This window comes from Solanum stenotomum, chromosome 6, assembly GCF_019186545.1.
Source record: "Solanum stenotomum isolate F172 chromosome 6, ASM1918654v1, whole genome shotgun sequence".
Classification (NCBI taxonomy): domain Eukaryota; kingdom Viridiplantae; phylum Streptophyta; class Magnoliopsida; order Solanales; family Solanaceae; genus Solanum; species Solanum stenotomum.
In genome coordinates, this window is record NC_064287.1 from 53,449,558 (window position 1) to 53,467,468 (window position 17,911).

Here is a 17,911-nt window from a genome sequence, read left to right on the forward strand (position 1 = left end):
TGATCTGTCCTAACTTGTGGGAAGTCACTTCAGCATGCATTAAGAGATCATGCAATTCGTTAAGCTCTGTGTGTTGCGTGAGAACATCCATGAGAAAAGCTCTAAGGAAAATAAGCTCTTCATGAACACTTTCAATCTGATCCAGAATTTCAGCTTCCAAAGTAGCTTTCTGCTGTTGTAGAATCATCAACCTTCCTTCAGACTTGATAAGATCGAAAGCAATCGTCAAAAACTGAATAATAAGATTGACCTTCCTACTTTTGTTGCTATCCACAGCCTCCTTATAAATTGAACAGATAGAAGATTCAGCTTCAATTGAAAGAGTTCCAAATCTAGTCAAGAAATCATTCTGCTTCACGCATTCATTGATCTGAACTGGAGGATCAACAAGATACGTTACAAGGAGCAACAACCCATAGTAATACTTTTTAACCTCATTTGCAACAGTAAACATCGAATAACTTTCATCTTTCAGTAGCACATTGCCAAGAATATATTCATGAAACCCCATCAAAACCTCATCAACCTTGGGGATATGTGAAGATCGTGTCTTTGTGGATTTTAGCATGCTGAAATAAGAATCAATGGCATCAAAGTCAATTGGAAGAAAATTCAGAAGATCTATTGTAGGATGATCCAGTGTCGATGATGATGAAATGTTGGGACACATCTGTCTAATCACTGCCTTAATAAACTTGAATTTAAGAAGCAATTTAAAGTGCATGTGATTAATTTCCCTGGCCATGTCTTCTTTCTTCGAGTCACGAGAAAAAGATTCAATGACTGACCATGCTTGGTCAGTCACAGACTGATTAAGGGTCAAAAAATCAGTTATCTTTGTTTGCTCTTTGCACTGCTCCGATAAATCCATGAGAAAAGTTCCCAAGAGTATCAGCTCTTCTCGAACACAATCAATCAGATATTTCAAGGGAGCCATTATGGTGGCTTCACCGTTTAGTAGCTGAATCAGATAGATTTCTACCTGGACATGATTAAACTTCAGTTGCAACAGAAAGAGCTCATGGTCTATTTCAGTATTCGTCATGCCATCATAGCAGGATGAGTAGATCACAATTGCTGCCTCATTGATCAGAGCTTCGATATGTGACTGAACTTCAAGTGAAGTGCCTCCAAATGCTATGCCAGAGAGTAATCCAGAAAGGTGAGTAAGTCCTTCTTGGAGCCAAGGAATTTGATCATCAAAAGTATTTTTCAAGCTGGCATCATGACTTAGCAGCTCTTCCAGATCCTCTTTGAGAGCATTAACTAAATAATACATAGATTTGGCGTCCATTGGATTTGGAGTCTCTGATCGTGATGACTTTGACTCTATAAAGAGGTTCAGGTAAATCTGTCTCAGTTCAGGCGCGTTGATTGGACTTATCCTTTCCAGCAGTTTAGAGAACTCATGGTCCAGCACATGCGACTGGTCGTCATCTTTCTCCATATTGTAGGCCAACTTTAAGAAACATAGGTGAAATGCAGCATAAGCTACATCTTCAGCACAGGTGAAGAGATCCTTTATACTCTCATGCTCAATGGACCACTTTGCAGTAAATCTCAAGAAGAGACTTAGGTATCTTAGCTTCATTTTAAGCACAGACGCGGGAGAGGCATCATGACGGTTCAGATTAAATGCAAACAGTATACAAGCAAAACAATCAAGCAAAGCTACAACAGACTCCACCATCTCTAAAGTAATTAGCAGGCTAGATGACCTTGATGGCTTTGAAGTTTTGACTCGCTCAGCAATATTCTCCAGTCGAATTATCTTCAGCACCTTTGATATCATTCTGATGGCATCATCACTTGTCTCGCCTTGTTCATTCACCTGAGAACCATTCTCAGAAAAGACACCAAGAGCTTCCACAAATAGGGCCTTAAGTTGTGTAGATATCCCGTTCTCAGGGTGAGCCTTCTCGAGGCATACGAGAGACAAAGCTACATATGATAGTTTCTCCACAGCATTGTCCAATTGATTATTCGTCAAACTATCAAACTGCTCACCATTCACAGGTTTTATGGCAACCATCACATGGCAACACTCCTCAGCCATCTGCTTTCCACCTTTTCAGTTTTCTCTAATTGTTGGATTCCTAATAAATCCTGCAAGTAGTAAATATCGAATATCTTCATCAGGTAGCTTGACACGAACATATTTTGTGCATATTAAGAAGGTTCAATCATAACCAGTCTTTGCTTATATGCAAATGAGCACATACCAGGGGCGAGTTCACGTGAATCCATTAGCTTTTGCCTATACCTTATATATCTATTAAAATTTTTATCAAATACCTACAAATATTTGATTCAGAATCCAGTTATTCATGCAAATTATCTTAATGGAGATTTATACTTATGCTTGTGGTATTTTAACTTATAATCTTCTTCTAAAACCCCTCCTTTAGGTTCCAGTATCTATACTCAAAATCATGTATTTAACCAAAAAAAAAATAATCCTAATTTTCAATCATCTTCTTTCACAACGGATGCTCTTAAATAACATCTTTTGCTTACATACAGAACACAAAAAAAGTAAACAAGAAATCCACTAATTTTCCGTTGTATCGAATACACAGTTAATCTTAAAAAAAAAACAAATAAAACTTACTTCGGTACTGGCTGGGAAGGAGAAGAAAGAGGTATGTTTTCACCAATTTAACACAGACTAATTAAAATCACAGAGAAAAAAACTCACACTTCAGATCACAAGAAGGAGAATGATGAAGAAAGTAAATAGTTTTATTCTTTTTTCATTTTAATGTGAAAGATATAATAAACAATTATGGAGAAGGTACACTCACTAATTGATTAGTATTATCTCATTTCCTCAAATAATGGTCCTTTATTATTTTTTAATTGCACTTCTTTTCATGTGAAAGACAAGAAAATGTTACTGTTAAACAAAAGGTACAAGCTGAATTAGAATATATATATATATATATATTTCAGTAATGTAAACAAAGGTAGAATGAATTGTACATTTATGTTTCCTTTTTAAAATTTTTTTCTTTTATACTTTATATAAATAAATTTTTTATGTAAAAAGTATTATAAATTATAATAATTAATAGCTTAAAATATTTGAAAACATATAAAAAGTTTTTGTTAACTTTCAAAATTTCATCTATACTACATAAATTGGGAGAAATATAGATATATAGATATTTTAAGTTGCTAATTATTGTGAGTTATAGTACGTTTTATGTCATTTTCATATATATTACTCGCTTTGCCCTGATTTATGTGATACAAATGAAATTTCAAAAGTCAATGAATTTTTTATAAGTTTTTTTAAAAAATTAACTTGTTATTTATTGTGATTTATAATATATTTACGTAAAACATACTCTAAATAAAAATAATTAGCACCTTAAAATATATAAAAACATACTAAAAAATTGATTAACTTCAAAGTTCATATGTACCACATAAATTAAAACAGAAACAGTAACATATATTGGGCCCCGTGCTGGCACGGGGTCCCATATCTAGTATATATATATATTTCAGTAATGTAAACAAAGGTAGAATGAATTGTACAAAGTATAACCAATGTAAGGCTCAAAATTTTCAGGACTGAAAAAACAACAACTTAACAGTCTCCTTGATCATATCCCTATAGCATCAAGAAGGCGCGAATGTTCTGTCACAGAAACCAATGAATTCGCGACAATGGCACCACTAGCAGCAACTGCAGGAACTCCAATGCCAGGAAAAGTAGAGTCTCCACAGCACATGAGTTGTGGAATTGGTGCTGAGTGTCCAGGAAATGTGCCTTTACCTGCAGATCGAATCAGTTGGTTTAGAATGAGCGTGATCTGAGTAAAAAATAATGAGTTCAGTTGAACACGCTATTTTACCTGCTAATATAGCTGGCCCATAGGTCCCTCTGTTTCTTCTAAGAAATCTTTGATGTGTTAATGGAGTTCCCACTAATTTCACCTCACACTTCTCGCGATTAAACCCTGGCCCTAGTGCTTTCTCTACAGCCTTCCACATTACCTGTCATGTAAACGGAAAATGAACATGTGATAAAAGATATCTAGAATAGTGGAGGATGCAGTATTCAGTCATCGAGTTCATTTGAGCTCAGTATTTTCAACGAGGAGCATACATTTACGTGTAAAAGTCCACTAAAATTGCAATAAATTATAGTTTTAAGCCCGTATGTTAAAAGTGTAACGGGTTCAATTCTAAGAATCTTAAAGGTTGAACCCATAGTGTTTAAATCTTGGATCCGCCTCTGATCTAGAACATAAATCAGCTAGGCACGATGGCTTGAGCATTGTGACTAAGCTTCTGATTCAAGATGGAAAATGCAACATCTAACAACGTGTTAGCTAACATCATACTAACGTGACATGATAAAGCAAGTTGATCAGCCATACTATCATCACAAAACTATGTAAACAATGAAAGCTGAACCGTTCTTTGTCACCCCAATTTGTGGGACTATACTGGGTATGTCTGTTGTTGTTGGACCACTGTTTGTCATTAATAGATAAGAAATTAAAAGAGTACCTCAGATCTTTCAGCCTTGAGGTTTTTGTACTCATTGCTTCGGCGATCAAGACCTTCCCAAATTTCAAATGGCTCAGTTCCAGGGGTATAAGCATGCAAAACATGTTTTCCAGGTGGAGCAAGATCTGGACTAAGCACACTCGGGACAGATATCAGCACGACGTTCTGATCAGCATCAACCCCTCGGTCCCAGTCATTAACTACTATATGATGGATTCCCAGGTCATCAGATATACCCTATAGATCCATTACAATGACAATTAAAGTAAGCAATCAGTCCACGAAAGCTATTACAATGCATCGTTGTGCTGTGCCTTACCTCTGCATCAAAACCCAAATGCAGATGCATGAATGATTCACACTGTTGGGTCATTTCAATCCCGTCCTGATATGACTTCGGGACAGCTTCTGGAGGCAATAAACTCAGTGTATCCCACATAGATGCATTACTGACTACAGCCTTCCTAGCACGGACAAACTGCAACATCACAAAGAGAAAGTGCAACCTTAATAGAAAATGTCATGTATCATTTCACAATGCAACATACTTTTAATTTACTCACTTGGCCACCTCTGAGTTTGACTCCAACAGCTCGACCCTTTTCAACAACTATGTTTTCTACGTGACTCTTGAGAGAAATCCGTCCACCAAACTTTTGTAATCCTCGAACAAGAGCATCAACGATTGCTCCACTTCCATGAAGTGGATATTCTAAAGAACAACCTGGCTTATACCATTCTGAGAACATGTACACCTATGAAGCATCAACTATGATATTAATGAAGTTGTATGAATTAATTGTGAGAATAATGATACTTGCTCCAATAAGTTAAGTTAAATGTAAGAACGTTAAACATAAAATCGAGTACAACACTCGTGAAACCATGAAGATGAGACTAATTAATACCAGATTTATGTAGAATATTTCTATAAGGATATATGTTACCATTTCTGCTGAGAGTATGCCGTTAGTTTTGACCCCGGCAAGCAAGAAAGCTAGGAGATCCAGCCAATTACGTATAAAAGGGTCTTTTATCCCCAAAGAATCAATTATTTCTGAAAAGGGTCTGAGAAGCTTGGTAGCACCAAGGGCTCCTTGAGGTCCCATTTGAGCAAAAGATTTTAAGAGAGAAGGTGCATATCTAGCAGCAGCAGTCGAAAGAACGCCCAAGTCCCCTCGGATAGATAGTGGAGGCAGAGCCATTGCAGCTGCTGAGATTGGAAGTATTGCGTCCTGTAAAAACAACACTCTATGCAAATGAGTAAAGAGCTCTTACAAAAGTTCGAGAGCAAGGGACTATCAAGAGAAACATCTCTGGGTATTAGAACAATCAATAACGTAAGAAACGACAACATGTATGAGAAGTATGCAATACTCACAAGAAGTTTCCTCCACTCTCTCGCTGAATCTGGTCCTGCATACTTCTCTAGATCCTGAATTGTGACAGAGATTATCACGAAGAATGTTATAAGGAAATGTAACCGTTCAGCTAAAAGATAAAATGGTTTCATTAGGATACGATCACATAAATAAAAAGGAAGTCATACAGTCCTCTACTGTAAGCATAGTACACTAGATCAACATCATAATATTTTTATAAGTTACAACATGAAGCTTGCAAATACTGAAAACACACAGGAAAAATTTTGATGATGTCTATGAAAGATGTTCACAAAAGCAAACAGGAGGTCAGACCTTAAAAAACTCTGTTGGGCCAATGCGTGACAGGAATTCACCTTCAGGTACATATACCATCCACGAGTCATAATTCACACAGGGAATCGATTCACCTAATGCATCAAGAACCTGAGAAACGTATCAATAAGTCGAGTTATTTGCTAACAAGAAACCATGTATACTAAATTACAGTAAAAATTTGTTAACATCTCATACACTTATTTCATGTGTAGTAACTTAAGAACATTGATGCGACAAAGAAAATGCTAGTATATAAAGCCCTTAATTCGAGTTCTGTCCACATTAGACGAATACTACATTTGGAAGGAAGGTCTAGGATAGACGAGGGAAGATGAAAACTTATATACTAGTATATTTCGATTCATTTGCATTCTGAACAAACAAAGCCAAATTATAAACATATACGAGTATAACCTGTGCTAATGGATTAGCCTGAGGACCTCTTGATTGAAAACCGGAGAACAATGATGGACCAGAGTCAAATTTGTATCCTTTAATTTCAAAAGAGTGAGCTGCACCTCCAGCTACATCATGGCTTTCTAGTACTAAAACATCTTGGCCATACCTAGCAAGAAGTCCAGCACAACATAGCCCACCTATACCGCTCCCAATAACAACGATATCTGCTTCTGGCTTGCCTGCACATTATTCTGCAGTCAAATAAACATGTTCCTGTAGTGAGAGAACTTATCCGCATTAAGAATCTACACAGGCAAGATCCTTAGAAAGACGGTATTTTCCTTCGATGGAACATCAATTTACACCTTGAGGCAAGTGGATACATCACGAGTTATCAAGTCTTCCAAATACCAATCTGTTATACACTAAGCATAAAGACAACAATTTCAATACATGTTATAAATTTGTTCGTTTTTCCAGGAAAAAGTATTCCGTTTGCGTCATGAAATTGATTGAACACAGAATTCAACAAGGTAATGTGACTTGCAAAAGAGTCAGTTATAAGAAACTATCAAAACATTTTGGAATGTCCACACTTAGAGAAGCATGTAACTACATTCTCCCAATCCAAATTCACTTGGCACTTTTGGCTTGTTGAGTGTTACTTCTACATATTTTCAAAATCTACACTATAAGTTTGCAATTTTTCTTATATCAAAGTTTTTTAAAAAATATACAAAGATGATAGTCAATATATATTTAATTTGATTCTTGCCTTCTCGGGTAAATAAAAAATCGAGAAATATATTGGCATTGTGTATTGAGTAAAATTGGCTAGACCAAAGAGATAAAACGCGGATAGAAATATTAGCTGACATCACTAACGACATTACCACCTGGTTGACATCCATGTTTTAGTAAGGAATAGTGGATTGGGTTATGAATCATGACATTTGACCCACTCCAATTTAGTCAAAGTAACCAATAATCCTTTCATTCATTAACTCAATTATTTTTACCGTCCATTTGACACTCCTAACAATAAACATTTAATGTCCCACATGTGGGTCCGAAGTCCTGAGAAGGTAGACAGTCAATTTTCAATAAAACCAACCACATTCACAAGGTCCCAATCTGTCTTGTGAAACATACATACATATCATAACAATGGATTTAAATCATACAATACAATAAAATTTAAGTAATAAACAAAACAAAATACCTAGATAAATATTTTATATTATATTCTCATGTTTCTGTTTCATTCATATTATGCCAAATAAATATTTTATATAGACAAACATCTTTAATCATTTTGAACAAAATAAAATCCTCGATAACAATTAAAATTATAGACTTCCAATCTGGGTAAGAAACTTTGTATTACTAAATTTCTAATTTCTGTTACATGATTCATAGAATAAATAAATACATACTAATAAATAAAAATATTATTTATCCTTCAACTAGAACATAAACATATATTAATAATAATCATAGGTGCTTCCAAACTAGGTGAAAAATAAAAATTCAATCACTAAATTAAACCTTGCATCAATCACAAAATAAGATTAGAGACCAAGTTTTTTAGACCTTCAATTAATATAACCTTTTGACTAGTCTAATCGGTGCTGGAGGGTAATCTGACGGACTCTCAGCCCTATTAGGGCCACTAGGAACCAAACGATATGAAGACCCTAGCCCTCTTTGACCATCATTCAATTTCCTTGATTCCTTCAATTTAGATAACTTTTTTTCTGGCTTAATCGGTGCTGGCAGGTAATCTGACGGACTCTCAGTCCTATTAGGGCCACTAGGAACCAAACGATATGAAGATCCTGACCTTTGTTGAACATCATTCAACTTTCTTCAAATCTCGTGAACAACTAAAAAATGTTGAAATATTTTTTCACTTTTTGCTAATAAACTCTCATGTGGTCGAATAGCTTGAACCATTTTTTCTTTACTAGGAACAAAGAGAGCAATAAGAATGAAGAAGATTAAGTGAAAGAAATTCATTTTTGATTGTTATTTTTTCGATGAATGGTTCTTAAATAATAATTATTGTAAATGTGAACTTAATAAAGTTTATATGGTAAATATGGAAAAAATCTTTGAAGATTAACTTACTATAAATTCATAAATTTTATCTACAAATTCATCATGGAGATTTGAAAAGATTTTGCAGTACGAATTTAATTTTTTCCTANAGAATTGCAAGATTCAATCGAGTGTAAAATATTTTACAGACAATTTAGTAGATTTGATTTCTTCATTTCTGTTATTTTCTAGAGTTGAGGATCTGTCATAAAGCCTACCGGACTGAGCATTAGAAAATAAGACCAAAAAGGCGAAAATAATTTTTCCCCTTTTAACATCACCTTACAAATCAAATTCTACCTCCAATGTTATTTTGTTTCCATTATTATATTATTAAAAATATTATTTAAGGGGGAAATTATTTTCCCCTTAAACAGCACAGCTTTTATATGACGCCAATTTGAATTAGTCTAAATCCAATGCAAACTCACGAAATATATATATATAAAAGTTGTAATATATTCAGTTCAATATAATTCTTGTGTTCTTTAATTTAGAGGATGTGTGCTATTATAATAAACATTGATATTAATGCTAAAAAACATTAAAACCTGAAAAGATAATCGATTACAATTTTACTAGTATTAAAATGTATACAATAAAGTCTTCATATTAATGACATTTAAAGAAATTAAAAGGTCCACCATACATTAACGTTACATCCTACAATATATAAATATGAAATCTTCCTTCCAATTTTTCATCAAATTCCAAATCCTCTAAAAATGACTTATGTCTATGCTTATGCACTTATTTTCTTGTGTATATCGATTCAGGTTTCTCCGAGCGTCTCAGGGCATCTCCAATTCAATTATCTATTTTACTCTCCAAATATAGAGTTCTCTATTTTTTCAGACAACAAATTCCAACCCAATTCTCTATTTTATTCTCTAAAAAAGAATCTTTTTCTCTCTCCTCAATATTATATTATTATTTCTATTTCATTAAGTATTATTTTCTTATTTCATGAAACACATCCTTTATTTCTTTTTTTCCAAATAATCACTTTATATAATATTCATGTAATATAAAAATTTATTTTTTCAAATTCATTACTTAATATAAAATTATATTTTTCCTAAATTTTTTTTTTTTATGACAAGGGAAACCCGCAGCCGCTACCCTTTGGGTGCGCACAGGGTAAAACCCCCGCTCCTATGCAATAGCTTGAATTTTTTTTCCAAAATTTATAAATAACATAAATTGCAAGTTAATATTATATAATATACAAATTAATGGACAATTCAAATAAAAGTGAAATTATTAGTGAAATATAATTACATAAATACTCTACTTTCAAGATTATTACATTGCTCTCATAAATGCTCTATTAATGCATTACGGAGTTCAAAATGAACATTTTTATCTGTAATCATTTTATGTCTAGCTAAAGATTGTTCAAATCGGAGATTTTCATTCAACAAGAACAACTACGAATAATTGAAAAAAGAAATCAACAAGCACAAACGCAATCACAACTACACTAATTATGTAGATCATACACTATTTTTTCCGAATATTGTTAAATCTGAAAAATGACCTACCGGATTACTAAATTATCGTTGTGATAAAATTATTATGTTATGTATTGTTATCTTGTATTTAAATTATTATGTCATGTATTGTTTTTTAAATTAAAATTTTCATCTTTCATTTTAATTTTGTGCATTCTTCATAGTGAAAATAATAATGATATCAATCTATATTAAAGTGACGAAAATTAAAAAAATTGAAACATTATTAATTCGGGATGAAAGTAGTATATATTAAATAATATTTTTTTAATGTTATATTACATTTAAAATGAATTACTAAAATTAGAGATATAATTAATGGTCTATATGAAAAATAATATGTTAATTACAAAATAATAGAAAATAATAATAAAATAATGAAAAAGTGAAATAGAGAGGTGAATAGTAGTTCTCCAAATTTGGAGAACTACTATTCACCTCTCTATAAATGGAGAATAGAGAATAATTTAGAGGGTGCAGGTTGGAGAGCCCTTTGTCTATTTTACTCTCCAAATATAGAGAATGGAGAGTAAAATAGAGTGGGGTTGGAGATGGTCTCACAATTACTCGGAGGAGGAGGTCTTTTACCAGGTTTAGGTGGTCAGGTCGATAATGGTCTTTTTCCGGATATCTCCACATGCTTAGCATCAGTGTTAAACGTTCCTGGATGTGTTGAAGAGATTATAACATCTTTCCTAACTATTCGACTTCGATTTATTGATCCTCAATGTTGCAAAGCTGTATTAGACATTCATGATAGTTGTTGGCCTAAGATTTTCCCTTTTGGTTCACTTTTCCCTTTAACACTTAGAAGTTTTTGCCCCATTCAAGGTCCATTACCACCAACATCCCCTCAACCTCTAGTTCCAAAAAATGGAGTAAAAATTGTACACGAAATTAAGAACTAGGTTTGTTCAATTATCGTTCTTGGAATTCTTTCTGGTCTAATAAATGAGTGGTGATGAAATTTGCACCTAAGAGTTTTTCTGTTTTTAGTATAATGTTAAACTGTGTGATCGTTTTCGTTTTGTGTTAGATATAATATTGCACATGTTGTAACACTTGTTAGTACAAGTGCTCTATTCAAATAATAATAATTATAGCTACACAATTAATATGTACAATTTTGATTGTTGTGAAAAAAAAAATACTTCAATGAATTTATTTCATTCTAATCAATTTTGAAAACAAATAAGACGTAATTAGATAAGGAATGGTAAGTAACAACCCTTATAATTAGCCTATTCTGATTCATTAGTCTCCTAATCAAAATCTAATTCCTCAAACACACGGTTGTCTCTCCAGGTTATTATATGCGTTTAATAGATTTATCGTTTTCCGTAACGACACACATCAAGAATTTGAATGATAAACCAACTCAAAAAATAAAATATGATTATTATTATAAATGTACTCAAAATTAAATAGGTGTTGATTATTTTTTGAATGTTTATGAAACTCTATGTCCTAATAGATTTGGGATAGGAATATATTGTTCTTTTAGGATTGGGAGAACCTTTTTCTTATAGGTTTGGGATTATTCGGGATCTATACATGTAGTTGGGATTCTAAATCATTGTACCTTTTTTTTTCTTTCATAGAAAACTTTCTTTGCTTTTGCTTGGAGGATTAAGCCTACCCGAACATCGTCAACCTTTTTGTTCAAAGGAAGTGACAGTCATGGACCCTCGAAAAAGGAACCTTTTTGTTCAAAGGAAGATATCTGGTTAACCATTACGACACTCCTTGTGGTGCTTTGACTTCGATGGCATTGGGAGAACATACTTAATTAACCTTATGTATGGTTTAAGTAAGTATCATGATGATTTCCCCACTTTAATCTATGGTATAATTAACTAGAGCTAATTAAATAGACAATCAATGATGATTTTTCCCATAATTTAATTCACTATTTTGCTAAAAACATAATTCAGATTCGCGTAATATAATTTAATTAGACATATTAACCACGATTTAAGTAACTTTCGATTCAACTTTTGCCAATGACTAGTTATGATTTTTATTTTATAAAAGTAATTATAAGTTACAATATTTTTATTTTGTAATGCTCCGTTTAACAATTTAACACGCGATTTTGCTAAAGAAGAATTTAAGTTCATCTAACAAAGATAAATGATCTTTTTACTACTATTTGAAAATATCTTCCTCTATGAACTAAGCTAGTACATAATTTTTTATAATATAAAAATCATAACATGGTTGATAGGGTTAATTAATGTAAATGGCGATGATATAAATTAAAAGACTCATTATTCGTTGTACAAATCTTACTTTGTGAGCTACGCTACTAAAATAATTTAACCACTATATAGTGAGCATTATGCATGTGTAAAGTTATCAAATCATAAAGTTTAGTTCACTCAACTTTAATTTCTTATAATAACCGTCAATGGATATGGTGCAACGAATGAGGTCGCTCCTCTCTTAATAAGAGGTCTCAGGTTCAAGTCCCAGATTTAAGTCCTAAACTCTTGGGTTTGGAAAAATTTGATAGGGAGTGCTTCCCTCTGAATGAGGCCCTACACGGAGCAAACCCTAAATAATCGAGTTCTAATGCATGTATCAGAAACCAGATGAAAAACCAAAAAAAAAACTTTTGTCATAATAATTGATATTCCGGACATATGTATTAATCTGTCAAACTAATTCAACTTTAACATCATAAATATAAATTAATTCATCATCAAATAAATACCATTTTTTTATGAGACATTTATTAACGATTTTCTAATATTGATTTAGTAAAAAAGTACTCTCGACGACGATTTTCTTCATTTCAAGGGATCAAAACTAAAACATCTAATAAAGGTGAAGAAATTACATTCACTATCACTCACTATGCAACTCACTCACTTTCTTGCTCAAACTAAAATATAGTTGTTAATTCTTTAATACAGTAATACAAAGTGGTTAGTTTCGATTTTTTTTTTTTTTTATAGTTGCTACACTTCCTTTTTAAAATTTTTTAATCCAATTGCTAGAACAATTTTGTTGACCTATTTCTGACAGATGAAGAACGGCACAACAATTTTTTGTAAAATAAATAAAAGGCTACTACACACACAATTAGGGGTGTTCACGGGTTGGTTTGAATCGGTTATTGGATAAAACCAAAACCAAACCAACTTAATCGGTTTTAAAATTATCAAAATCAAACCAAACCAAATATAATATATATTTATCGGTTTGGTTGCTATCGGTTTTGGTTCGGTTTGGTTCGGTTATTCAGTTATTAACCATACATAAAAATATCTCATCATTTCTTGCAAAAAAATATATAACCATACGGTCTCTACTCTCTACAATGTTGAACCAAAAGAGGTCAGCCCAAAACTTTGATAATATTTACAAATTGTTCTAAATATGCTAGAGAAAGTTGTATGCATCGAGTTACAAACAGTATGCTCATTCAAAGTTCCTGCCCCTTTTTTGCTTCAAGATCCTTTTATGGTTTTATTGCATTTGGAAGTATCCACATTAGTAACTTTACTAGTTTAAACAAAAACAAAAAAAAGTGTCCACATTAGCAAAATAAAGGCAGTATTTGCACATAGCAAATAAATTCAACATCAAGTTTAATAACAATTGCTGTCATATAAAGACGATCTACATCTCCTCTCCTTTAATTTCTTTTACTCAAAAAAAAGGAAACATTTATATTTTCTATCTTCCTTTTTCTTCAATTGAATCAACTTAATCAATTCTCAAAGCTGTACCTGGATGTTCTGAAAAAAGAATGATTATATTAAATATTAAAAATAAAAAACATAAAAGTATGTAAACAAATTATAATTCAGTAATTAATTGTGTGAAGTACCTTTTTCAAGTATCTCAAGATTTTGAATTTCATCTAAAAGATCTTCAAACTTGTACTCTTTAAAAGTTGCCGTCCTTAACCATTGTTGACTACAAATAAGAGCTTCAGCTGTCTTTGGCGATAAAGAACTTCGATAACAATCAAGAATTCGACCACCTGTGCTAAACGCCGACTCTGATGCACAACAATTTTTTTAAAAATAAATAAAAGGATACTACACACAATACAAGAAAATACAAGAAAAACATTAGAAATGTTATATGGTATTTAAATGTTCATACCACTAAGGTTCAATATATATATTCACAATACAATATGATTGGTACATATGTACAATCATATAAAATTAAATAATATTATAAATGATCAATTTGCCAAAAGAGAATTCAAATTCATCTAACCTAAATTTATTAATTAACATCTTATGCTAAAATTCTTTGGCGGTTGATGATGAATTAAAATAAGTGCTACTATTAAACAAATAGCGTGCTATATGGACTAAGATATAGTTTTATATTTTATAATATAAACATCATGATATTGTTGCTTTTTGTCTAGCTATGTAGACTATGCTATCAAAAATTATTTAGTGATGGTTAACCTAGTTTTATATCATAATGAGTTCAGTTAGCTTTCTCATTTTCTTTTATAACCATTTGATATATAGACTTCAAGAATTAAATTAACGAGTTGGATTGAATTTGACAGATTAAAATAGGCTTAGTTAATAAATAAACACTCATTAAAACGCTAAAATGTTACTTTCCTTCTTAAAAAATATTACGACAATTGTTTTTCGTTGATCAATTCAGACTACATACTAATTCATCCGACCATTGAAAATGGGCTACATTTGCCACACGTACTTGAAATCAATCTTCTAACAAATAAATTTATATATTGAAATAATTACGGGTTGAAATCATTTGATTATATAATTTATAAAAGTATGTACAAAATATATATGTAGTGTATATTTTACATACTTACATATCAATACACAACATATACATTGCTAAAATATTTCGATATGTTGATAAATTAGCTAGTTGGTCAAAGGGTATATATCAGTGACTTTCCATCGATCTCTATTCACGTCTTTACTAGAATTACTCTCATTGCAAAGCTTAAATTTGAAATCTTGATAAAAAAAATATACAAAAATGAATAAAATTTATCCTACCACACTCCTTATTATTCCTTCTTTCAATATTTTACTGTTCAAATTTACTAGGACACTTTCATTAACCTATTTCATACACTAAAGAGTCTACAGACACCATAGAAGAACACAAATAATATATATAATTCATGAGCATGAGTTCTTCAGACACTACTTTTAGCAAATTACTATATAAAGCTAAGTATGCATATTATTCATTCTAAGTATTATTTTGAGCTACATATTTAATTGAAGACAAATGAGTCCATCTTCACTAGCCATGTCCATATTCATTCTAAGTATTATTTTGAGCTACATATTTAAAACAACATTACAAATGTTTCCACAATCAAAATTACTAAACTACATAGATTTCATATTTTGTCAATTGAAATGGGCATGGAATGTTGTCCTCTTTCAATAATTCTCTCATTCTTGTAGTAATTACAATTATTTCACTAGTAATTCTGAAGGTGCACCTCATGACCATGAACATAATGAGCTTAGAGTAACGCGTTTCAAGCACGATAATTTGGAGGAATCATCAGTGGAATGTGCAATATGTTTGTGCAAGATTGAAGATGGTGAAGAAGTTAGAGAATTAAATTGTGATCATTTTTTTCATAGGGCTTGTTTGGATAGGTGGATGAATTGTGGACGTATGACATGTCCATTATGTAGAAATCATCTAATTAAGCCAAACACAACTTTCTTTGAGCTTAATCATCATCAAGAAGTGATCCATTTAGATTTCTCCTTAGGGAGATCACGAGATCATTGTGAATGGTGGCTAAGGTAAATTTACAAAAAACCGTGTAAGAAGGAAACCTTCAGGAACTTGTTTAGAAATATCGTAATGTAATGAAAGGAACATAGAAGTTTGTTGCTACGAGTAAGATTGTAAATTTAGATGGGAATTAAGCTGGCCATGGTTTCTACTGTGGTCTCTTTGCAAATGACTTGATTTGATCATTTATTTAAATGAGAAAATCATACTATTCTTTAGTGTTATATTTATTTTGTGAGGAGGTAAAAATCTCAAATTAATTGCCATAAATTCAATAATTGTGAACACTTTACGTATTCCTATGTTCTTATTGATTTCTAGTATTAGCTTTTTACTTATTCTTTTAAAAAAATATAATTAATAGAGGTTATTTGATTAATTTATACTTCCTTCCTTCACTTTTATTCTCCAGTACTATTCTAAAAATATTTTGTATACATTTTTATTTTTATTTTTGTCTGGATTGCTTTACAATGTGTGATATATATATGGGGTACTCATGCATTCATGTTTTCCGTATAGTGGCGGATCCAGAATTTTTATCAAGAAGTGTCAAAATATAAAGAAATAAAACCGCGTAGAAGTCAAGAAATGTTAACATGTAGTCTATATATATATATAAATATTTTTTATTCTAGCTCCACAGTGTAGTTTTTCGACGAAAGGGTGTCAGTCGACACCCCAAATACATGTGAATTACTCCACATACATACAGATAGATGTATCTAGTGTGATTCACATATATTTGAGATACACAAAAATCTCGCTCGTCTCTTTCCCTATTTTTGTGTATCTAATAGCAAAAATGCATGTATTAAGATACGTAGGAAACTCTTAATTAGTGATAAGATATGTAATATTTTGAAAGTATAGGTAATAATAGTATATATAATAGTAAAGTATGTCTATGTGGTTTTTCCTTTCTAATATTACTATGAAATATCAAAATCAATAATGAGATTTAAGTCTCCTCTCCAAGTAATACTGATAAATAAAATATAAATTTCTCAATAAAGTGAAATGATCAAATCAACTCATATACCAATTTTTTCCCCTTAATTTGCAAAGAATTATAAATCATCAGTACTGAAATAAATTGAATACATCAAATGTGGCGGAGCAGACTTCAAAAACCTGCATGACATAGACAGCTTCCCATGTAAATTTACAATTTTACCCTCTCCGCGACGTTTTTTTTTTCGTTATAAATTTACCTTAACCACCATTCACAACGATCTCTCGATCTACCTGATAACAAATTCAAATGGATAACTTCATGTTGAAGCTCTGAGTATATTGTGTTTGGCTTCATTAGATGATTTCTACACAATGGACATGTCATACGTCCACAATTCATCCACCTATCCAAACAAGCCCTATGAAAAAAATGATCACAATTCAATTCTCTAACTTCTTCACCATCTTCAATCTTGCACAAACATATTGCACAATCCACTGATGAATCCTCCAAATTATCATGCTCGAAATGCGTTACTCTAAGCTCATTATTATTACGATGATAATGAGGTGCATCTTCAGAACTAATAGTGAAATCGTAATTACTATAAGAATGAGAGAAGGATTGAAAGAGGACAACATTCCGTGCCCATTTCAATTGACAAAATATGAAATCTATGTAATTTACTAATTTTGATTGAGGAAAAATTTGTAATATTATTTTAAATATGTAGCTCAAAATAATAGTGAAAATGAAAAAGGACATGGCTAATGAAGATGGACTCATTTTTATTTATTTTTTCTTTGTAATTGTTGAAATCTTGAGAGAAAATATTAATTTTGCAGACTTGGTTTTGAAATATATATAGTTGTGGCTAAGTGAGAAACAGTTGGTATTAAATTAAAGAAAGTATATATTATAATTAATTG

At 31.8% G+C, this 17,911-nt stretch overlaps 4 protein-coding genes across 4 annotated transcripts in view; all 4 read right to left on the reverse strand.

The window, feature by feature from the left end:
* The window catches only part of LOC125867119 (uncharacterized), a 34,807-nt gene extending 32,068 nt beyond the window's left edge, over positions 1-2,739 (reverse strand). Inside the window, 2 exon segments of the mRNA XM_049547547.1 lie at positions 2-2,106; positions 2,612-2,739. Of these exon segments, the coding sequence (XP_049403504.1) occupies positions 2-2,056 (2,055 nt within the window). The 5' untranslated portion in view covers positions 2,057-2,106; positions 2,612-2,739.
* LOC125866694 (prolycopene isomerase, chloroplastic-like) overlaps positions 1-6,846 on the reverse strand; it is a 32,149-nt gene extending 25,303 nt beyond the window's left edge. The window contains exons 1-9 of the mRNA XM_049547002.1: positions 6,639-6,846; positions 6,222-6,332; positions 5,906-5,959; positions 5,472-5,759; positions 5,088-5,279; positions 4,844-5,002; positions 4,525-4,761; positions 3,864-4,005; positions 3,593-3,784 (exon numbers count right to left, since the gene is read on the reverse strand). Of these exons, the coding sequence (XP_049402959.1) occupies positions 3,612-3,784; positions 3,864-4,005; positions 4,525-4,761; positions 4,844-5,002; positions 5,088-5,279; positions 5,472-5,759; positions 5,906-5,959; positions 6,222-6,281 (1,305 nt within the window). The 5' untranslated portion in view covers positions 6,282-6,332; positions 6,639-6,846 and the 3' untranslated portion in view covers positions 3,593-3,611. The remainder of the gene's footprint in view (positions 1-3,592; positions 3,785-3,863; positions 4,006-4,524; positions 4,762-4,843; positions 5,003-5,087; positions 5,280-5,471; positions 5,760-5,905; positions 5,960-6,221; positions 6,333-6,638) is intronic.
* Positions 1-6,869, reverse strand: part of LOC125866695 (prolycopene isomerase, chloroplastic-like) — a gene marked incomplete at its 5' end in the record, with an annotated part of 32,172 nt that extends 25,303 nt beyond the window's left edge. The window contains 1 exon segment of the mRNA XM_049547003.1: positions 6,743-6,869. Within this exon segment, the coding sequence (XP_049402960.1) occupies positions 6,743-6,869 (127 nt within the window).
* LOC125866693 (prolycopene isomerase, chloroplastic-like) overlaps positions 1-17,911 on the reverse strand; it is a 56,401-nt gene that overhangs the window by 25,303 nt on the left and 13,187 nt on the right. The gene's annotated exons all lie outside the window — the stretch shown is intronic.